This window comes from Theropithecus gelada, chromosome 1 (genome assembly GCF_003255815.1).
Source record: "Theropithecus gelada isolate Dixy chromosome 1, Tgel_1.0, whole genome shotgun sequence".
NCBI classification, from domain to species: Eukaryota; Metazoa; Chordata; class Mammalia; order Primates; family Cercopithecidae; genus Theropithecus; species Theropithecus gelada.
Genome location: NC_037668.1, coordinates 37,561,126 through 37,578,865, shown reverse-complemented (window position 1 = coordinate 37,578,865; position 17,740 = coordinate 37,561,126). Strand labels below are relative to the sequence as shown.

At 49.4% G+C, this 17,740-nt stretch overlaps 1 protein-coding gene across 3 annotated transcripts; it reads left to right on the top strand.

Annotated features, from left to right (window-relative positions):
• Positions 1-1,413: 1,413 nt before the first annotated feature.
• Positions 1,414-15,384, top strand: ENO1 (enolase 1). Of its 3 annotated transcripts, none has more exons than XM_025359657.1 (11): positions 1,414-1,981; positions 4,204-4,299; positions 5,689-5,747; positions 8,081-8,150; positions 9,159-9,292; positions 9,904-10,126; positions 10,909-11,106; positions 12,232-12,433; positions 12,981-13,089; positions 13,380-13,438; positions 14,949-15,384. In XM_025359657.1, the coding sequence occupies exons 1-11, from the start codon at positions 1,855-1,857 to the stop codon at positions 15,016-15,018; spliced, it is 1,347 nt and encodes a 448-aa protein (XP_025215442.1). In that variant the 5' UTR covers positions 1,414-1,854; the 3' UTR covers positions 15,019-15,384. The 3 variants fall into 3 exon arrangements, with proteins under 3 accessions (XP_025215442.1, XP_025215522.1, XP_025215605.1); XM_025359737.1 differs by lacking the exon at positions 5,689-5,747 and adding an exon at positions 5,319-5,377 and having other exon boundaries at positions 14,949-15,382; XM_025359820.1 differs by lacking the exons at positions 5,689-5,747; positions 8,081-8,150.
• The last annotated feature ends 2,356 nt before the right edge of the window (positions 15,385-17,740 follow it).

Below are 17,740 nucleotides of genomic sequence, written 5' to 3'. Positions count from 1 at the left end.
GTTTTTTTGAGACAGAGTCTCGCTCTGTCGCCCAGGCTGGAGTGCAGTGGCCGGATCTCAGCTCACTGCAAGCTCCGCCTCCCGGGTTCACGCCATTCTCCTGCCTCAGCCTCCCGCGTAGCTGGGACTACAGGCGCCCGCCACCTCGCCCAGCTAGTTTTTTGTATTTTTTAGTAGAGACCGGGTTTCACCGTGTTAGCCAGGATGGTCTCGATCTTCTGACCTCGTGATCCACCCGTCTCGGCCTCCCCCGGCTAGTTTTTCGTATTTTTTAGTAGAGACGGGGTTTCACCGTGTTAACCAGGATGGTCTCGATCTCCTGACCTCGCGATCCGCCCGCCTCGGCCTCCCAAAGTGCTGGGATTACAGGCTTGAGCCACCGCGCCTGGCCAACTTAAATATGTTTAAACAAATTTGCCTTTTTGGAACCTAATAGATAAAAACTAAGTACCTTTTTCTTGGCTAATGAATGAAACTCCATTGTTACTTAGACAACAAAGCCACAGAAGTGACTTCAGTAAATAATTTTGCAAGTTAAAAATCTGCCATTTGCCGCCTCAGGACATTTCAGAGATGTTGGAGGGTTGCCCAGCCAGATAATGGCTTTAAACACTAAGTTCCTCTCACCCACCTCAGTTCTATAAGTTGTTCAGTTAGTTTCTTTGGAGAGCGCCAAGGAAAAAAGTAAGAAAGGGTTTTTCTTTGAGGAATTGCTATTTGTTTTTCATTGCTGCAAATTTTTGTGGTTTTTTGTTTTGTTTTGGTTTTGTTTTTTGTTGTTGTTAAGGTGTTGTCAAATGTTCAAAGAACCTTTCCTCTATTTACAAATTATAAAACCCCCTTGGGAAGAAATTAGATGTCGTTATTGGCTGCTCCTGGTGGCTCACCCCTATAATCATCCTAGCATGCTTTGGGAGGCCAAGGCAGGGGAGGATCGCTTGAACCCAGGAGTTTGACACCAACCTGGGCAACATAGTGAGACCCCCATCTCTTAAAAAAGTAATTAAAATAAAGATGTTGTCATTAATGACATAACAATACTGAAGACCGGAGTACTGTGAAATTGGAAAGTCCCAGGAAGTGGCAGTAGCCAAGATCACATGGTCCAAGGACTTCATTGTTCCTGACTTCCAAACTCAGAATTTCTGATTATTAAATACCTACTAAGTGAATATTGTGCTGCTACTTCAAATTTAATGTGAAGAATTATGTCCAAACTTAATTCGCTATTTTGTTTTAATTCTGCTACAAGCCAGATTTTCCCCTCGTCCCCCCACCCTCTTTTTGGCCTCACCCTAGGTGGTTTTGCTTGTGACCTTCATGTCTGTTCTTGGTTCCTTTCCATTCCCATGCCAGGCCTCATTGTTCACTCATGACAATAGCCAGTTTCAGACAGCTCCTTGGCTGCTCTGCATCCAGCAACACATTCATCTATTTGGATTTGATTCTCCCTGGGCACACACATTTGTGGGCTTTCTCTCCCTCTCTTTTTTTTTTCCTTTTTGCTTACAGAACAAGACCTCAGTTGCTGCGGTTTAACCCATTTATGCTGGAGGTTGCAAATCTTTTTTGTGAAAAATCAGGTCTTGGTGATGACTTGAGCAGTCAGATAAAAATAACTCCCACACACTTAGCGTTCCAGTAATGGAACACTAGGCATAAATAGGTTAAGGCCTTCCGGAGCTCGGCCCTAACTACTTACTTAGGAGAATTCCCACTGCTTTCCAGCAGGCTTTTTCCCCCACCCTAATCAACTTTCCTACATCCAGTATTTAGTCCAATGCCGATTGTTTGTAGTCCATGAACCTCAGAAGTGATTCCTTGAATGAGTGAGCAAATACAGCATTATGGCTTATGGAAAACATGAACTGTGTGTTTCTCCTACAGAAATTCACCATGTCTATTCTCAAGGTCCATGCCAGGGAGATCTTTGACTCTCGTGGGAATCCCACTGTTGAGGTTGATCTCTTCACCTCAAAAGGTATGTGCCACCTTCGTTTCCAGAATTCCTTCTACCACGCTTCATTTTACAAATTTTCTACAAATGCTGGAGCCTTAGGCAAAAAAAAAATATATATATATATATATATATATATATATATATAAGCTTTTTTTGTATCTGCACATGCTAGTAGGTTGTGATTCCTGACTGTGAGGGTTGGGGGATTTTCAGGCATGGAGCCAGTGTCTTGATGCTTCCTGGCTTTTTGTTTGTTTTTTGAGATGTCTTGCTCTGTCACCCAGGCTGGAGTGTGGTGGCATGATTTCAGCTCACTGCAACCTCCGCCTCCCGGGTTCAAGCAATTCTTCTGTCTCAGCCTCCCAAGTAGCTGGGACTACAGGCGTGCACCACCACGCCCGGCAATTTTTGCATTTTTGGTAGAGACGGGGGTTTCACCATAGTGGTCAGGCTGGTCTCGAACTCCTGACCCCAGGTGATCCGCCTGCCTCGGCCTCCCAAAGTGCTGGGATTATAGGCGTGAGCCACCACGTCTGACCCTGCCAGCTTCTTGGCTTAAAACCACATAAGTTGACTCCTAAGTCAGTTGAGGTGATAGCTCACTGAAGCAAGGTGATACCATGAGGGAAAGAGATGAGGGGAGGGCCAGTAGATGTGAATGTAGCACCCTTATCTCTGTGTCTAGAAATCACTCTTTAGCAAGGATCAAGGACAGTTTTTACCTGTGGGCTCTGGAATAGTGCAGAGGCTCTCATTTTTGCTTGGCTGTCAGTCCCCATAGGAGGAGTTTTCTTATGAAAAAATAACAGAATGGTGAAACTCCTTCTTTTAAGAAGAAAATCCAGTGCCTCTGTAGCCCTGTGTTACTTTCAGCACATGGTGCAATGGACAGAGTGGGTGAGGTTGGCAAAGGAGCTTCAGGCAGAATCACTCAGTGGTGCTAAACTCCCAGAGAACTGCCAGTCGGAGCTGAGTCATCGTCTGTGAGTCACAGGCCTGGCAGTGGAACCCTAGCCCTTCCTTTCCCCTTGTACCTCCCCTACCCCTCAGGAAGAAAGGATCTTTGAGGCCCGACTTCATTGGGCAGAAGAATGCCTGTGTTCTGCCTTTGGCTGCTTGCTGTGTGGGCTCTCAAGCACAGTGGGTTTTCTCCAGGACACTCGCTTTATGGGGAATCCTGAGGGCTCTCACAGGATGCTGAGAATTCCCTTCATCCAATAAGATTGATTTGCTTAGTGAATGGGTGGAACTTTCTGCTTAGAAATTAATGAACTTTAAAGCAACAAAAAACCCCAGACGCTAAAAGATTGTTGGAAGGTGGACATTTTGAAATTGAAATGAATGGAACTTTCTTACATTTATTAAACTGTGCATTTTATTATCTTTATTCCTTCCCCCGACATCCATCCTGTTTGCCAGTTGCCAGTTGGGCATAGAACTCCCAAAATAGGATTTAGCATTGTCCAAACTGAAGCAAATGAGCTAGATACTCCTCCTGAACCAGTTAAATTCCCCTGATTTTATGCTTAACATCAATATAGTACCTGCCCGGGTGTGATGCTCACGCCTGTAAACCCAGCATTTTGGGAGACCGAGATGGGCAGATACTTGAGGTCAGGAGTTCAAGACCAGCCTGGCCAACATGGTGAAACACTGTCTCTACTGAAAATACAAAAATTAGCTGGGCGTGGTAGCATGCTCCTATAATCCCAGCTACTGGGGAGGCTGATGAAGGAGAATTGCTTGAACCCAGGAGATGGAGGTTGCAGTAAGCCGAGATCACCCCATGCACTCCAGCCTGGGGGATACAGCGAGACTCTCAAAAAAAAAAAAAAAAAAAAATACCAGAACATCTTCAGTTCCCTGTGTGGCTTGCGTTGGATTTCTCTTGGGCAGTGCTGCTGGGGTAATCCACAGGGCACCAACGCGAGCTTGTGAGGTACACATATTTTCCTGGGTCGGAATCTACATTTTAACAAGACCCCCAGCTGGCATGTAGGCTCTGCTATAGAGCACTTTCTTTCTGCTAGAGGAATCAGTCATCTTTGCAGTAAAGTCTGCAGTACAGGATCATAAATATGTGAGAGGCACGAAGAACAGACCAGAGTGTTTAATTCACACAGTTGGTAGGAGGAAGAAACAGCTCCCTGATGACAAATGCATTTGTGGGCAGGAGGGGACTTGGGATTGTGCTGGAACTGGATTTCTGAATTGCTACTATGTCTTTTTTTCTTCTCATCCAGGTCTCTTCAGAGCTGCTGTGCCCAGTGGTGCTTCAACTGGTATCTATGAGGCCCTAGAGCTCCGGGACAATGATAAGACTCGCTATATGGGGAAGGGTAAGCCTTAGAACCCACAGCCCATGGCCTCCCTGCCTCCAGCCCCACTCCTGGCCTTGCCCAGTCCTGTCCTTCTCTCTGGGTGGGGCTTGCATTTGCAGGTTTATGGCAGGTAAACCTCCCGTAACCCATGATGTTGATGGAAGCAGTGCACCACCACGTGGACAGGAAAGTTGGTGTGTGGATTACAGGGTTCCTGAGCCTGCATGCTCTGGGTCGAGAGTTTCAATGCTTGTTTCTATTGCAGTTTGTCCCCAGTCTGTGAAATACTCCTTCATGATTAAGACAGGAACCCAAGGATGAGAACAGGGCCTGTTAACTAAAGAAAAGTTTCCCCATCTCCCAGGGGGTTTCTGTGTGCCCTCCAGATCATCAGCCTCTTCAAGGGCAAGAAAGTATCCAGGGAAGGTCTAGCCAATGGCTTACCCTTAATGGTGAGCTACAGATGTGTCATTTAGTCTGATTTTCCTGTTGACTGACTCACAGGAGCCCTCTCTGTGGCAGAGCCAGCCTCTGGCTGTATTCAAATTGACTTAGTGTGTGTGCAACATTGACCTTTCTAGAGATAGAACATGTGGCCAAATTACAGAAAAGCACACAGGGCTAGATCACACATTCTCCGTGGGGGACCCGGAAAACTCCAGAGAGGCTGCAGGGGAGGGACAATGATGAAATCAGGTTGCGAAACACTGGGCTGGTGTCGCAGTGGTGGTGCTGGGTGTTCAGTCCTGCTTTAATGCTATAAGAAGCAGTGTCCACACACCAACATGTTACCATGTCACCGTTGTTTAATGGCCTGTGTGGGGACTTACCCAGAGCAGGATGGTGCTGTGCCTTGATGGTAATGAGTGCTCAGTAAGTCAGCATTTGTGGAAGATGTGGAAGATTGAACTCATGACCCCCTAAATGCTCTCCTCTGCTTTCCTGTTCCCTTGCTGTCTCTCACTCGCAGTCCTTAATCACTGGTTCTCTTCTGAGTCTCTCTCATTTTTCCTTCTTCATCCTCCTCTGCTGGGCAGGCGTCTCCAGACCTGTTAAGTATATTAATGAGTTCCTGGCACCAGCCCTGTGCACTCAGGTAACTGATTGGACAGCCTTTAGTCTGCGGCTGGTGTTTCCAGTGCATGGTCTTGCAAACTAACCGGTCAGATCGCTCTGAGCCAGCTGCTGTTTGTGTGGCTCTAACACTCTGGGGTCCTAGGTAGGAGCACTCAGACTAGGCCGGAAAGTCCCCCGATTCTGGGGGGAAGGGGAGAGGGGTAAGAGGTCCCATGGAAGGTCCCTCGGTGGGCTTCCGGGTCAGCCTTAACAGTGGCTCTCTCTAGCAATGCTGCTCAAGCCTGGTTTTAAAATTAATGTCAAGTAATTTGATTTGATTGTTCCTTCTAGGTGTCTCAAAGGCTGTTGAGCACATCAATAAAACTATTGCGCCTGCCCTGGTTAGCAAGGTAGGACCTGCTTCCTGATAACTAATGTGTCTAATGCCACCAGAGCGTCTCCCAGTGCCAGGGGCTTTCCTGTTTATGGAAGAGCTTATTCTGAGAGCTACAGAAGCCGATTGGATTCCCTGTCATGCATGAGAACAATCCGTGCATGACATAAGTCTAACCTGCCTGCTGCCTCACAGTCCACTTCTGGGAGCAGATGGAATTGCATCAGAAGAGTGAGACACTTAGAGCCCTGAGGTTTTTCGCCTCTGCAACTCTCTGGACCTTTGGGGAAATTAAGATCCAGATTTTAAGAGTGCTTTCTCAGGGGTGTTTGTGGTAGTGTCCATGGTGACTAATTTCTCATGGATGTTGGAATTATTTACTATAATTCTACTGACTTTAGCAGTTAAGTAAAATCCTGGAAACCTCAATATGTCAAACATAAAAGTAGAGCTGCTGGAGGTGAAGTAGGGCTGGGGACCTAGCAACCCACCTGACTCAGCAGGTTTTTATTATCATTTACCCTCCCTTCGGCCCGTCCCTCCGTAATTCCTGTGGCACTCATCAGATGGGACTGGTTTGAAAAGCCCTGTCTAAAAATGCTCTGGGCGAGGTACAGTGACTCACACCTGTAATCCAAGCACTTTGGGAAGCCGAGGTGTGTGGATTACTTGAGGTCAGGAGTTGGAGACCAGTCTAGCCAACATGGTGAAACCCCATCTCTACTATAAGTACAAAAATTAGCCCAGCGTGGTGGCGCACCCCTGTAGTCCCAGCTACTTGGGAGGCTGAGATATGAGAAACACTTGAAGCTGGGAGGCAGAGGTTGCAGTGAGCAGAGATTGTGCCACTGCACTGCAGCCTGGGCAACAGAGTGAGACTCTGTCTCAAAAAATAAAAATAACAAAACTCTCTAGGCCCAGTCCAAGCACAGCCACAGCCTCCATCTGTTCTTGAATCTAGTCCCTCTCCTCCATGAATTCATTCTGTACAGGGAAAAGGAGGAGCTCCTTTGTTGTCTCTGTCCCCCACTTGTTGGTTTAAGCCTGGGTTTTGTGGCACTCTGTAATTACTCCCTGCCTGACTGGCCCCCAGACGAAATTTCTTGTTACTGTTTTGCCTGCAACACCCTCTGCCAGTCTCCTGGAAACCTCCACATATACCTTGTTCTCTGTCCCTTCATATCCCTACATAGTGTGACTCACATGATGAGCAGGACATCCCCTGGCATTTTCTTCCCCCTGGGAGAAACATACCATACCAAACTGTTGGTGAGAACTGGCCTCTGAGGCTGTGCCTGGGTAACTGCCTGCCTGTTCCAGTGATGCCTTGACAAAGCTGCAAAAGACACCAAGTTGCTAGCACAGCATGATGGGATCAAAGCTGATTTTCTTTGCATATTTTTTTATACCAAGAATATTATAGATAAAAATAATGCCTTGTTAATATATTAGTAAGTTTAAAACGGAATGCTGATTTTTGGTTGGGTGCAGTGGCTTACGCCGGTAATCCCAACACTTTAGATGGGCAGATTCCTTGAGGTCAGAAGTTTAAGACCAGCCTGGGCAACATGGCGAAGCCCATCTCTAAAAAAAAAAAAAAAGTACAAAACTTAGCCAGGCATGGTGGCGCATGCCTATAGTCCCAGCTGAGGTTGCAGGATCATTTGAGCCCAGAAGGTGGAGGTTGCAGTGAACTGAGATTGTGACACTGCATTCCTGCCTAGGCAACAGAGCGAGACTCTGTCTCAAAAAGTTAAAAAAAAATATTAAAAAGTAATGCTGGTTTTTATTGGATTACTTTGAGCCAGTTCTTAGTACATCAGTTTTGTTACTTTAACTCATTTTGATCCATTATTAGATGCTTTGCTAAGTGATTTCAGACTACCTGCAGAAATCATGCCTCCCATCAGAGGATGGAGATTTGCAATCTTTGAGGTTAGCCAAGAGTGAGCAGCAGAGCCCACCTTTCAAAGGCTCAGCCTGCTTGAGTGAACAATGAGCTTTGCTTATTTATTGCCCATGAAAGCCATGTTCCTTCGTAGCGGTGGTTTACATAGCACATACCTGACAATTCTCCTGGGTGTAAAGTCACTTTGTGACACAAGCATTGTGTCTGAGAGCGTCCATCTCTGTTTCATTGTTGGGTGAATGAAACACCGTCAAAGCAAGCAGAAGGCAGTTTTTTGTCTCACCATTGATTTTTGTCCTCTACTTTTTTTGCTTATAAAACAAACATCACAGAATTGATTTTTATTTTACATAGTTCCAAAATCAGATTCCATGGTAGGGGAGCAAAGGCTGTGCAGATAAGAGTGACACCAACCCCTCATTCTCTCCTCTCCCTCTTAGAAACTGAACGTCACAGAACAAGAGAAGATTGACAAACTGATGATCGAGATGGACGGAACAGAAAATAAATGTGAGTGGCCCGAGGAGACATCTTTACTGGGGAAGATCATGAAGTCTCCTAAAGACTTTAACAACTTTCAGGAAAAGGTCCATGATCTTAGTGACAAGCTAAATGAGCCTGTCGTCTCCTCCCATTTCTTTGCGTCACTCTTAAGAAATCACACTTTTGGCCAGGTGCGGTGGCTCACGCCTGTAATCCCAGCACTCTGGGAGGCCGAGGCGGGCAGGAGATCGAGACCATCCTGGCTAACATGTGAAACCCCATCTCCACTAAAAATACAACAGGCCGGGCACGGTGGCTCAAGCCTGTAATCCCAGCACTTTGGGAGGCCGAGATGGGCGGATCACGAGGTCAGGAGATTGAGACCATCCTGGCTAACATGGTGAAACCCCGACTCTACTAAAAAATACAAAAAAACTAGCCGGGTGAGGTGGCGGGCGCCTATAGTCCTGGCTACTCAGGAGGCTGAGGCAAGAGAATGGCGTAAACCCGGGAGACAGAGCTTGCAGTGAGCTGAGATCCAGCCACTACACCCAGCCTGGGCGACAGAGCGAGACTCCATCTCAAAAAAAAAAAATACAACAAATTATACAGGCCTTGTGGCCTTGTGGCCTTGTGGCGGGTGCCTGTAGTCCCAGCTACTCGGGAGGCTGAGGCAGGAGAATGGCATGAATGGGGGAGACGAGATCGCGCAACTGCACTCCAGCCTGGGCAACAGAGCAAGACTCCATCTCAAACAGAAAAAAAAAGAAATCACACTTTCAAGTATCAGGAGCAAAACCAGGTGATAATAGCCTGTCAGTTCTGTTACTCGGAACAGCTTTGCTCCTTATAATGAATTCAGCAATTCCTATAGTTGGCCAGAGCTGGGCTCTGTCTTAGAGGGGAAAAGCAGTGGTGAGTCCACAGGGAATGCTATTTGCATTTCTAGTAACAGTGTGATGGGGGAGGAGATGGCAGGAGAAAAGCTGGTGAGTCAGAAATGACTTCATTCCACTCGATTCTCTTCTGTTCTAGCTAAGTTTGGTGCGAACGCCATTCTGGGGGTGTCCCTCGCCGTCTGCAAAGCTGGTGCTGTTGAGAAGGGGGTCCCCCTGTACCGCCACATCGCTGACTTGGCTGGCAACTCTGAAGTCATCCTGCCAGTCCCGGTGAGTGGTTTATTGGAACTTCCCAAGCAAGGAGTTGGGGGTTTCAGCTTGCTCTTGGGGACCCAAGACCTCCTGTGCCTTGATCTCTTAACACATGTGACTCTCCCAGCACAGCTCTGCCCCTTGTTAAGTGTGACCTTGAGCAGGTAGTTCAACTTGCCTGTGCCCCAGGTCCTTTATTTGCAGTGGAGGCTCGGGTAGGAAATGACAGCAGAACTTTCCTTGCTAGGCTGTGAGCATTAGCTGACATAGTCACTAGCGTTTCTCCTGATGATCATGAATTTGCAGTTATCAAAATAGACCTGGTATGAACTGGTTGCAGTAGTGCACACCTGTAGTCCCAGCTAATCAAGAGGCTGAGGCAGGAGGATCACTTGAGCCCAAGAGTTTGAGACCAGCCTGGGCAAGACCAGTATAGTCAGATCCTGTCTCTAAAAACATGAGTCAGAGACCTGGTGAGCATTTCATGGCCACCCTGACCCCAGTGATGCTCCTCAAGGAGCAAGTCTTGGGCTCATCTGTGAGCTAGATGGGGATGGTAGGACCAGAGGGACCTGCTGCCCTGTGGGGCTCTTTGGGCCCAGTGCCATGCTTCTCTGTTCTCTCCCCAGGCTTTCAATGTCATCAATGGCGGTTCTCATGCCGGCAACAAGCTGGCCATGCAGGAGTTCATGATCCTCCCAGTCGGTGCAGCAAACTTCAGGGAAGCCATGCGCATTGGAGCGGAGGTTTACCACAACCTGAAGAATGTCATCAAGGAGAAATACGGGAAAGATGCCACCAATGTGGGGGATGAAGGCGGGTTTGCTCCCAACATCCTGGAGAATAAAGAAGGTAAAGGCGCTGGGGAATTCCCACCCACCCACCCAGCCCTGCAGCACCAACTCCCTCTGTGCAGGGGTTGTCCACACCTGCCTCTGTGGAAAAGGTTTTCATTCCACCTGTAGTGTGTAAAGATCAAGACCCTTCAAACAGGGTTTTAAGGAGGGAAAGGGGAGCTTCATTTGATTTTACTTATTTTTTCTTTCTTTGAGACGAAGTCTCTGTCGCCCGGGCTGGAGTGCAGTGGCGCAATCTCGGCTCACTACAACTTCTGCCTCCTGGGCTCAAGCAATACCTAATAGCTTGGGGAGCCAGGTGTCTGTCCATCTGTCCTGCTGGCAGGACAGCTTAGCCATGGGCGGCAGACCCTGAGCCTGAACTCTCAACGGCACAGCCTGGCAGGAGGATCCTGCCACCCAGGGCTGCCTCCACTGGGCTTTCTCTTGGATCCCGCTTCAGCTCTATTTAAGGCCTGTGCCTTGGGAGAGCTGATCTCAGCTGGTTACTGTAACTGTATCTTGGCCAGGACAGCTGTTCCTGGGCACTAAATTTGGGAGCATTTGTCAGGGAGAAAGGCTGCTTTCTTGGAAGCTGTGCTGAATTTCCCATTTAGTCTACACCAGGAGCTCTGGCCCATGGTTTCTTGCCCCAAAGCAGAAAAAAAGTAACTGACGTTGTTGAAACTGCTGGTTGGGGCCTGAACACCTCTTGACCTTTGTGTTACAGTCCATGTGTAACAGCTGTTGAAGGGAACCTACCTGTTTTCCAAACCTGTTGCCACCATCTCTTCCCAGGCCTGGAGCTGCTGAAGACTGCCATTGGGAAAGCTGGCTACACTGATAAGGTGGTCATTGGCATGGACGTAGCAGCCTCCGAGTTCTTCAGGTCTGGGAAGTATGACCTGGACTTCAAGTCTCCCGATGACCCCAGCAGGTACATCTCACCTGATCAGCTGGCTGACCTGTACAAGTCCTTCATCAAGGACTACCCAGGTGAGTGTTCCCGGAGTGCCATCTTCCTTTCCTGCCACTGACCTGTAGCATGGCAGCTGGAGCATCTGGCTGGCTGGGGATGGGGAGGGTGTGTCTGAACCTCTGGCTCCCGTGGGGGATTCATCAGGGGGCTTCCCCCCAGTTGTACATACACAGGGCTTCACAGAGGTTCTTGTGTAGCTAAGGAGCTTGGGTGCCAGCAGCGGTCTGTGCTCCATTAGACAGGCGAGGGAACCAAGCCTTCAGAATTAGAATAGCCACTTGTTACTAAGATGTATTATGCTTCCTGTGAGCTGGGAATATTCATTTTAGGCTCTGTGTGTACACAGGATAGGGACTGTGACTTCTACAGGAGAGGAAACTGATGGGCTGGTTGAATAATCTGCCCGAGAGCACACAGCAAATAGTGGGGCAAGAATTCAGACCAGGAAATCTGACTGCAGAGTCTGTGCATTTAACCACTACCCTAAACAACTTAGTCAAGGTTGAGCCAAGACCCAAACTCAGGTCTTCTCACTTCTGAGTCTGTGGCTCCATTCTGATTTTCTGTGGCACTAAACTCAAACCACCCTAGACAAGTAAGTGTTCTCTTCTTATATAGGTCTTAAAAAGTTTTTGAGATTGGGCATATAGTGGCTTACGCCTGGAATCCCAGCACTTGGAGAGACTAAAACGGCATCACTTGAGCCCCAGGAGTTTGAGATCAGCCTAGGGAACATAGCAAGACTCCATTTCTGCAAAAAAATTAAAATAAGTAGCTGAGTGGGTGGGAAACCCCTGTAGTCCCAGCGACTCAGGAGGCTGAGGTGGGAGAATCATTTGATCCCGGGATTTCGCAGCTGCAGTTAGCTATGATTGCACCTCTGCACTCAAGCCTGGGTGACAGAGTGAGATTTTTTGTTTTAGATCTATTGACCCAGGATTGTGGGTGACTTGTCCCCTGCTGCAAGAGTAGGTTGGTGGGGCACATTGTTTCAAGGATCAGTTGGGGAGCCATCCCTGTCCTATAATTTTGGGCAGTGTGAGGCCAAGCAAGCAGCAAGTCTAGGGGGAAGCAAGGCTGGGCGTTGCAGAGGAGCACACTGGGAGGATCACACTGATGAGGCGCGTCCCTCCTTTCCTTAGTGGTGTCTATCGAAGATCCCTTTGACCAGGATGACTGGGGAGCTTGGCAGAAGTTCACGGCCAGTGCAGGAATCCAGGTAGTCGGGGATGATCTCACAGTGACCAACCCAAAGAGGATTGCCAAGGCCGTGAACGAGAAGTCCTGCAACTGCCTCCTGCTCAAAGTCAACCAGATTGGCTCCGTGACCGAGTCCCTTCAGGCGTAAGTGTCTTCCCAGGCAAGCAGCTTTCCCGCAGCTACGGCTTGTGAATCAGAAAATGGCCCTTTTGTACTGTTGATGGGGAATCCTGCTGGCCAGAATGTGGGACACCTTGGAATTTTAACAGGTTTTGTGTTTGAACTCGGGAGCCTTTTAAATTACAGGCCCAAAATGTTGGACCTGTAATCCCAACGTTTTGGGAGGCCAAGGCAGGAGGATCACTTGAGCTCAGGAGCTCAAGACCAGCCTGGGCAACATAGCAAACAGATGTATTCTGTGAAGAGCTCAGTCAGAGCTCAGTCTTTCTCCCATCAAGGGAGGCTGAACCCAGTGTTTCAACTATGAAGAGGGCTAAGAAGGTCCTGGGGGTGGAAGAGTTCAGAGGAGGGTGAGGGTTGTCCTCTGTGCTCTTGACAGAGCCCAGGCATGGAGAACCTTAGCCGTTAACAGCCCCTCCACTGCTTTCCTGCTAGCACCGAGGGGTAATGGCTGGGGTTTGTGGCACCAGAAAATGGGGTCGTGCTATCTGGGTTGTCTCTTGGCTTCTAGGTGCAAGTTGGCCCAGGCCAATGGTTGGGGCGTCATGGTGTCTCATCGTTCTGGGGAGACTGAAGATACCTTCATCGCTGACCTGGTTGTGGGGCTGTGCACTGGGCAGGTAAGAATGAGCGTCTCCTCCTTTCTTCTCTCTGACCTCAACTTCCTGGAAGACCCAAAACCAGTGAAGCTCCGTGTCTGTCCCTGTTTTGCTCATGTCCGCTGAGTTGCTGCCCTGGTTTCTGAGCCTGAACAGAATGGGGGCATGAGGGCCCTGCTTGTATGTTGTAGCCCCCACTTTCCTAGGCTCAGATCCTCTAGAAATTCTCTCTCTGACATCACACCCTCTCCCTGCCAGAAATGCCTGCAAAGCCTGTCCACTATAAGCAAATGGCTTTTCTTTTCTCCTAGATCAAGACTGGCGCCCCTTGCCGATCTGAGCGCTTGGCCAAGTACAACCAGCTCCTCAGGTAAGGAGGGCTCTGGAGAACAAGGGGCCTGTGGTTCACCAGCTGGGGATGCACTCAGTTTAGGTACTGCCCTCCCCCAGGAGCTCCTGGCTCTGGGAATGGGTACAGGGGCAGGCACACAGTGCAGACAGCCAGGCCCTGAGCAGGCCTAGACCCCACCCCCTGCAGTGCCATCAGAGGCAGAAGCCTGCTCCGCACAGTGCTGCCCTCTTCCCGTAAGAGAGAATATGGGACCCCCTTTGACAGCTGATCCATGACTTTCTTAGAGCTTTCAGAGAGCCCCTTCATGATCTGTTTCAGCACATTTAACCCGTTTGTGGATATGGAGCCAGGGCTGGGAGAGAGGAGGAAAAAGTCAAAGGGCACATGGCTGGGTTTCCACTTCTCAGTGCTGTAGGGCTGTTCTGGTCTCCCTTTCCTGTCTGTGTCCTTGAGAAGCCCCTGAACACCAGGAGACTTGTCCCCCCGTCCCCCCGCCACCCACTTTTTGTTTTTGTTTTTTTGAGATGAGGTCTCGCTCTGTTGCCTAGTCTGGAGTGCAATGGCACGACCTCGGCTCACTGCAGCCTCCGCTTCCCAGGTTCAAGCAATTCCCCCACCTCAGCCTCCCGAGTAGCTGCAATTACAGGCGCACCACCACACCTGGCTGATTTTTGTATTTTTAGTAGAGATGGGGCTTCACCATGTTGGCCAGGCTGGTCCCGAACTCCTGACCTTGGGTGATCCGCCCACTTCAGCCTCCCAAAGTGCTGGGATGACAGGCGTGAGCCACTGTGCCCGGCCAATAATATACCACTCCCCCACTGACTCAGGCACCACTGGGATACAAACCCCCTTTTTTAGTTATTTTCTGGACTTGTAGGGAAACAGAACACCCATTTCCTAAGTTCTCCCCTATTACCCCTTCATTAAAACTGTATCCTGGGAATTTTCATACACACACAAAGAAGCAGGTGAACAGTAGACACAGGGCTTTTTTGTTATTTTGTTTGTTTGAGACAGAGTCTTGCCATGTCACTCAGGCTGGAGTGCAGTGGGGCAGTCATAGCTTCAAACTTCCATTCTTTTTTTGCTGCGGAATTTTATTTATTTTTATTTTTTTGAGACGGATCTCGCTGTGTCGCCCAGGCTGGAGTGCAGTGGTGTAATCTTGGCTCACTGCAACCTCTGCCTCCCAGGTTCAAGGAGTTCTCCTGTCTGAGCCTCCGAAGTAGCTGGGATTACAGGTGCCCACCACCATGCCTGCCTAATCTTTTTTGAATGTTAGTAGAGATGGGGTTTCACCGTATTGGTCAGGCTGACCACAGGTGATCCTCCCACCTTGGCCTCCCAAATCTGGCTTCTCAGAGAAGCACAAGTTTAGAGGGTTTAAAGAAGGTGGACAAATTCTGTGTTCTCAACTTCCCAGGAGTGGGGCTGTGTCTGACCACATCTAGGATGGGAAAACTTACAACTTGAGGTCTGACTTTTCTTTTTTCCTCCCCATCTTTTTATCTTTCTCCTTCCCAAGAATTGAAGAGGAGCTGGGCAGCAAGGCTAAGTTTGCTGGCAGGAACTTCAGAAACCCCCTGGCCAAGTAAGCTTTTGGGCAGGCAAGCTCTTCGGTCACCTGTTGGCTAAATAGACCCCTCCCCTTGTGTCAGCTGGGGCAGCTCGAGGCCCCGACCAACGCTTGCAGGGGTCCCTGCTAGTTAGTGCCCCTCACCCGCCGCCGTGGAGTCCGTGCCGCTTCCTTAGAACTTCTACAGAACCAAGCTCCCCGGAGCCCTGTTTGGCAGCTCTAGCTTTGCCGTCGTGTAATTGGCCCAAATCACTGTTTTTCTCGCCTTACTTTCCACCAAGTGTCTGGAGTCATGTGAGCCTCGTGTCATCTCCGGGGTGGCCACAGGCAAGATGCCCGGTGGTTTTGTGCTTAAAATAAAAAGCCTCAGTGACCCATGAGAATACTCCGTGTGCCTGTGTGTGTTTGGAACAATCTGGGTCTGTCCTTCATGTTCAGGGGGCCTGGCGAAAGGGTGTTGGCCTTTGAGAACTAAGGTTTGGTGTCGTAACAGCAAGGGATGAGGATCCATTGAGGACATTTTCCTGGGTCCTTGGGAAGGGAACTAGAGGCAAAGGCAAGAAAAGAGACATACGCGGTCCCTCTAGGGTAGTGGGGTCACAACGGGGAGTCTAAGCTGGGAGGCAGAGCGAGACACCTTGTTTGGAAGAAACTTCAAATGCAGGCCTATTTGTAGATTATCTTAAGGATGGTAGCTACTAGGTTACACAGCCACATTGTTCAGAAAGACTCCAGGGTAAAGGTGACCATCCTGGGAAGAGCTGGCATAGGGTCTCTTCCTGGGGAAAGCAGGTGAAAGAAGGATTAAAAGGGAACTCTGGGCAGGAAGGTAGAAGGGCATCGAGAAGACCCCAGGACCCGATTTGAATGAGTGAATTCCACTCCTCGGTTTCTCGAGCTTCGGGTTTCAGGTGCTCCGAAGCTGTCATTTGTAGCTGGTGCCGCTGCATTGGATTATGCAGATGGAAAACTTGCATGTTGGAGAAAGTACTGTTCTAGGGTAATGCTGAACATGGTGCGAAGAATACGTTTGTTTAAAAGTGAGAGATAAAGCCAGGTGTGGTGGGTGGCTCATGCCTATAATCCCAGCACTTTGGGAGGCCAGGGCAGACGGATCTCCTGAGGTCAGAAGTTCAAGACCAGCCTGGCCAATATGGCAAAGCCCTGCCTGTACTAAAAATACAAAAATGAGGCTGGGTGCAGTGGCTCGCGCCTGTAATCCCAGCACTTTGGGAGGCTGAGGCTGCTGGATCACAAGGTCAGGAGTTCGAGACCAGCCTGGCCAATATGGTGAAACCCTGTCTCTACTAAAAATACAAAAATTAGCCAGGCATGGTGGCAGACGCCTGTAGTCCCATTTACTCAGGAGGCTGAGGCAGGAGAATCACTTGAACCCGGGAGGCGGCAGTTGCCGTGAGCCGAGATTGCGCCACTGCACTCCAGCCTGGGTGACAGAACAAGACTCCGTTTCAAAAGAAAGTAAAAAATTGGACGGGTGCGGTGGCATGTGCCTGTAATTCTAGCTACTCAGGAGGCTGACGCATGAGAATGGCTTGAACCCAGGACATGGAAGTTGCAGTGAGCCAAGGTCACGCCACTGCACTTCACCCTGGGCAACAGAGTGAGACTCCATCTCAAAAAAATTAAAAGAGATGAGAAACTGGTTGCCATCTGCACCTTGAAGAGGTCTCATTCTATTACTTGATTTTTCTCCTTAAAAGAAGTATCTTAAGTTGCGCGTTCCAATGCACAGTCAGGGATCTGGGGAGCCCTCTTGTGGACATTCTTGTTTATTGTTTATCTCAGGATTTAACCTGAGAAGCAGAACCAGTAAGGAGAGGTACGGATATTAAGAATTGGTGGCCTGAGGGCCGGGCGCGGTGGCTCACGCCTGTAATCCCAGCACTTTGGAAGGCCAAGGCGGGCGGATCACAAGGTCAGGAGATCGAGACCATGGTGAAACCCCGTCTCTACTAAAAATAGAAAAAATTAAGGCCGGGCGCGGTGGCTCAAGCCTGTAATCCCAGCACTTTGGGAGGCCGAGGCGGGTGGATCACGAGGTCAGGAGATCGAGACCATCCTGGCTAACATGGTGAAACCCCGTCTCTACTAAAAATACAAAAAAAAACTAGCCGGGCGTGGTGGCGGGCGCCTGTAGTCCCAGCTACTCGGAGGCTGAGGCAGGAGAATGGCGTGAACCTGGGAGGCGGAGCTTGCAGTGAGCCGAGATCGCGCCATTGCACTCCAGCCTGGGTGACACAGCGCGAGACTCCGTCTCAAAAAAAAACACAACAAACCAGGAAAAAATTAGCCGGGCGCAGTGGCGGGCGCCTGTAGTCCCAGCTACTCGGGAGGCTGAGGCAGGAGAATGGCGTGAACCCGGGAGGCGGAGCTTGCAGTGAGCCGAGATTGCGCCACTGCACTCCAGCCTGGGCGACAGAGCGAGACTCCGTCTCAAAAAAAAAAAAAAAGAATTGGTGGCCTGGTGCAGTGAGTGGTTCATGCCTGTAATCCCAACACTTGGGGAGGCTGAGGCAGGAGGATCACTTGAGCTCAGGAGTTCAAGACTGGCCATGTGCAACATAGCAAGACCCTGACTCTTCAAAAAAGAGAAAAGTTAGCTGGACATGTCGGCGTGGTCCCAGCTACTCAGAAGGCTGAGGCCAGAGGATTGCTTGAGCCCAGGAGGTCAAGGCTGCCGTGAGCCAAAATCGCACCACTGCACTCCAGTCTGGGTGACA

Excerpts from the sequence above, each read along its gene's own strand:
- ENO1 (XM_025359657.1), top strand. The coding sequence starts at position 1,855 with ATGGAAAACATGAACTGTGTGTTTCTCCTACAGAAATTCACCATGTCT. Across the intron at positions 1,982-4,203 it reads TGATCTCTTCACCTCAAAAG|GTCTCTTCAGAGCTGCTGTG; the intron begins GTATGTGCCACC and ends CTTCTCATCCAG. Across the intron at positions 5,748-8,080 it reads CGCCTGCCCTGGTTAGCAAG|AAACTGAACGTCACAGAACA; the intron begins GTAGGACCTGCT and ends TCTCCCTCTTAG.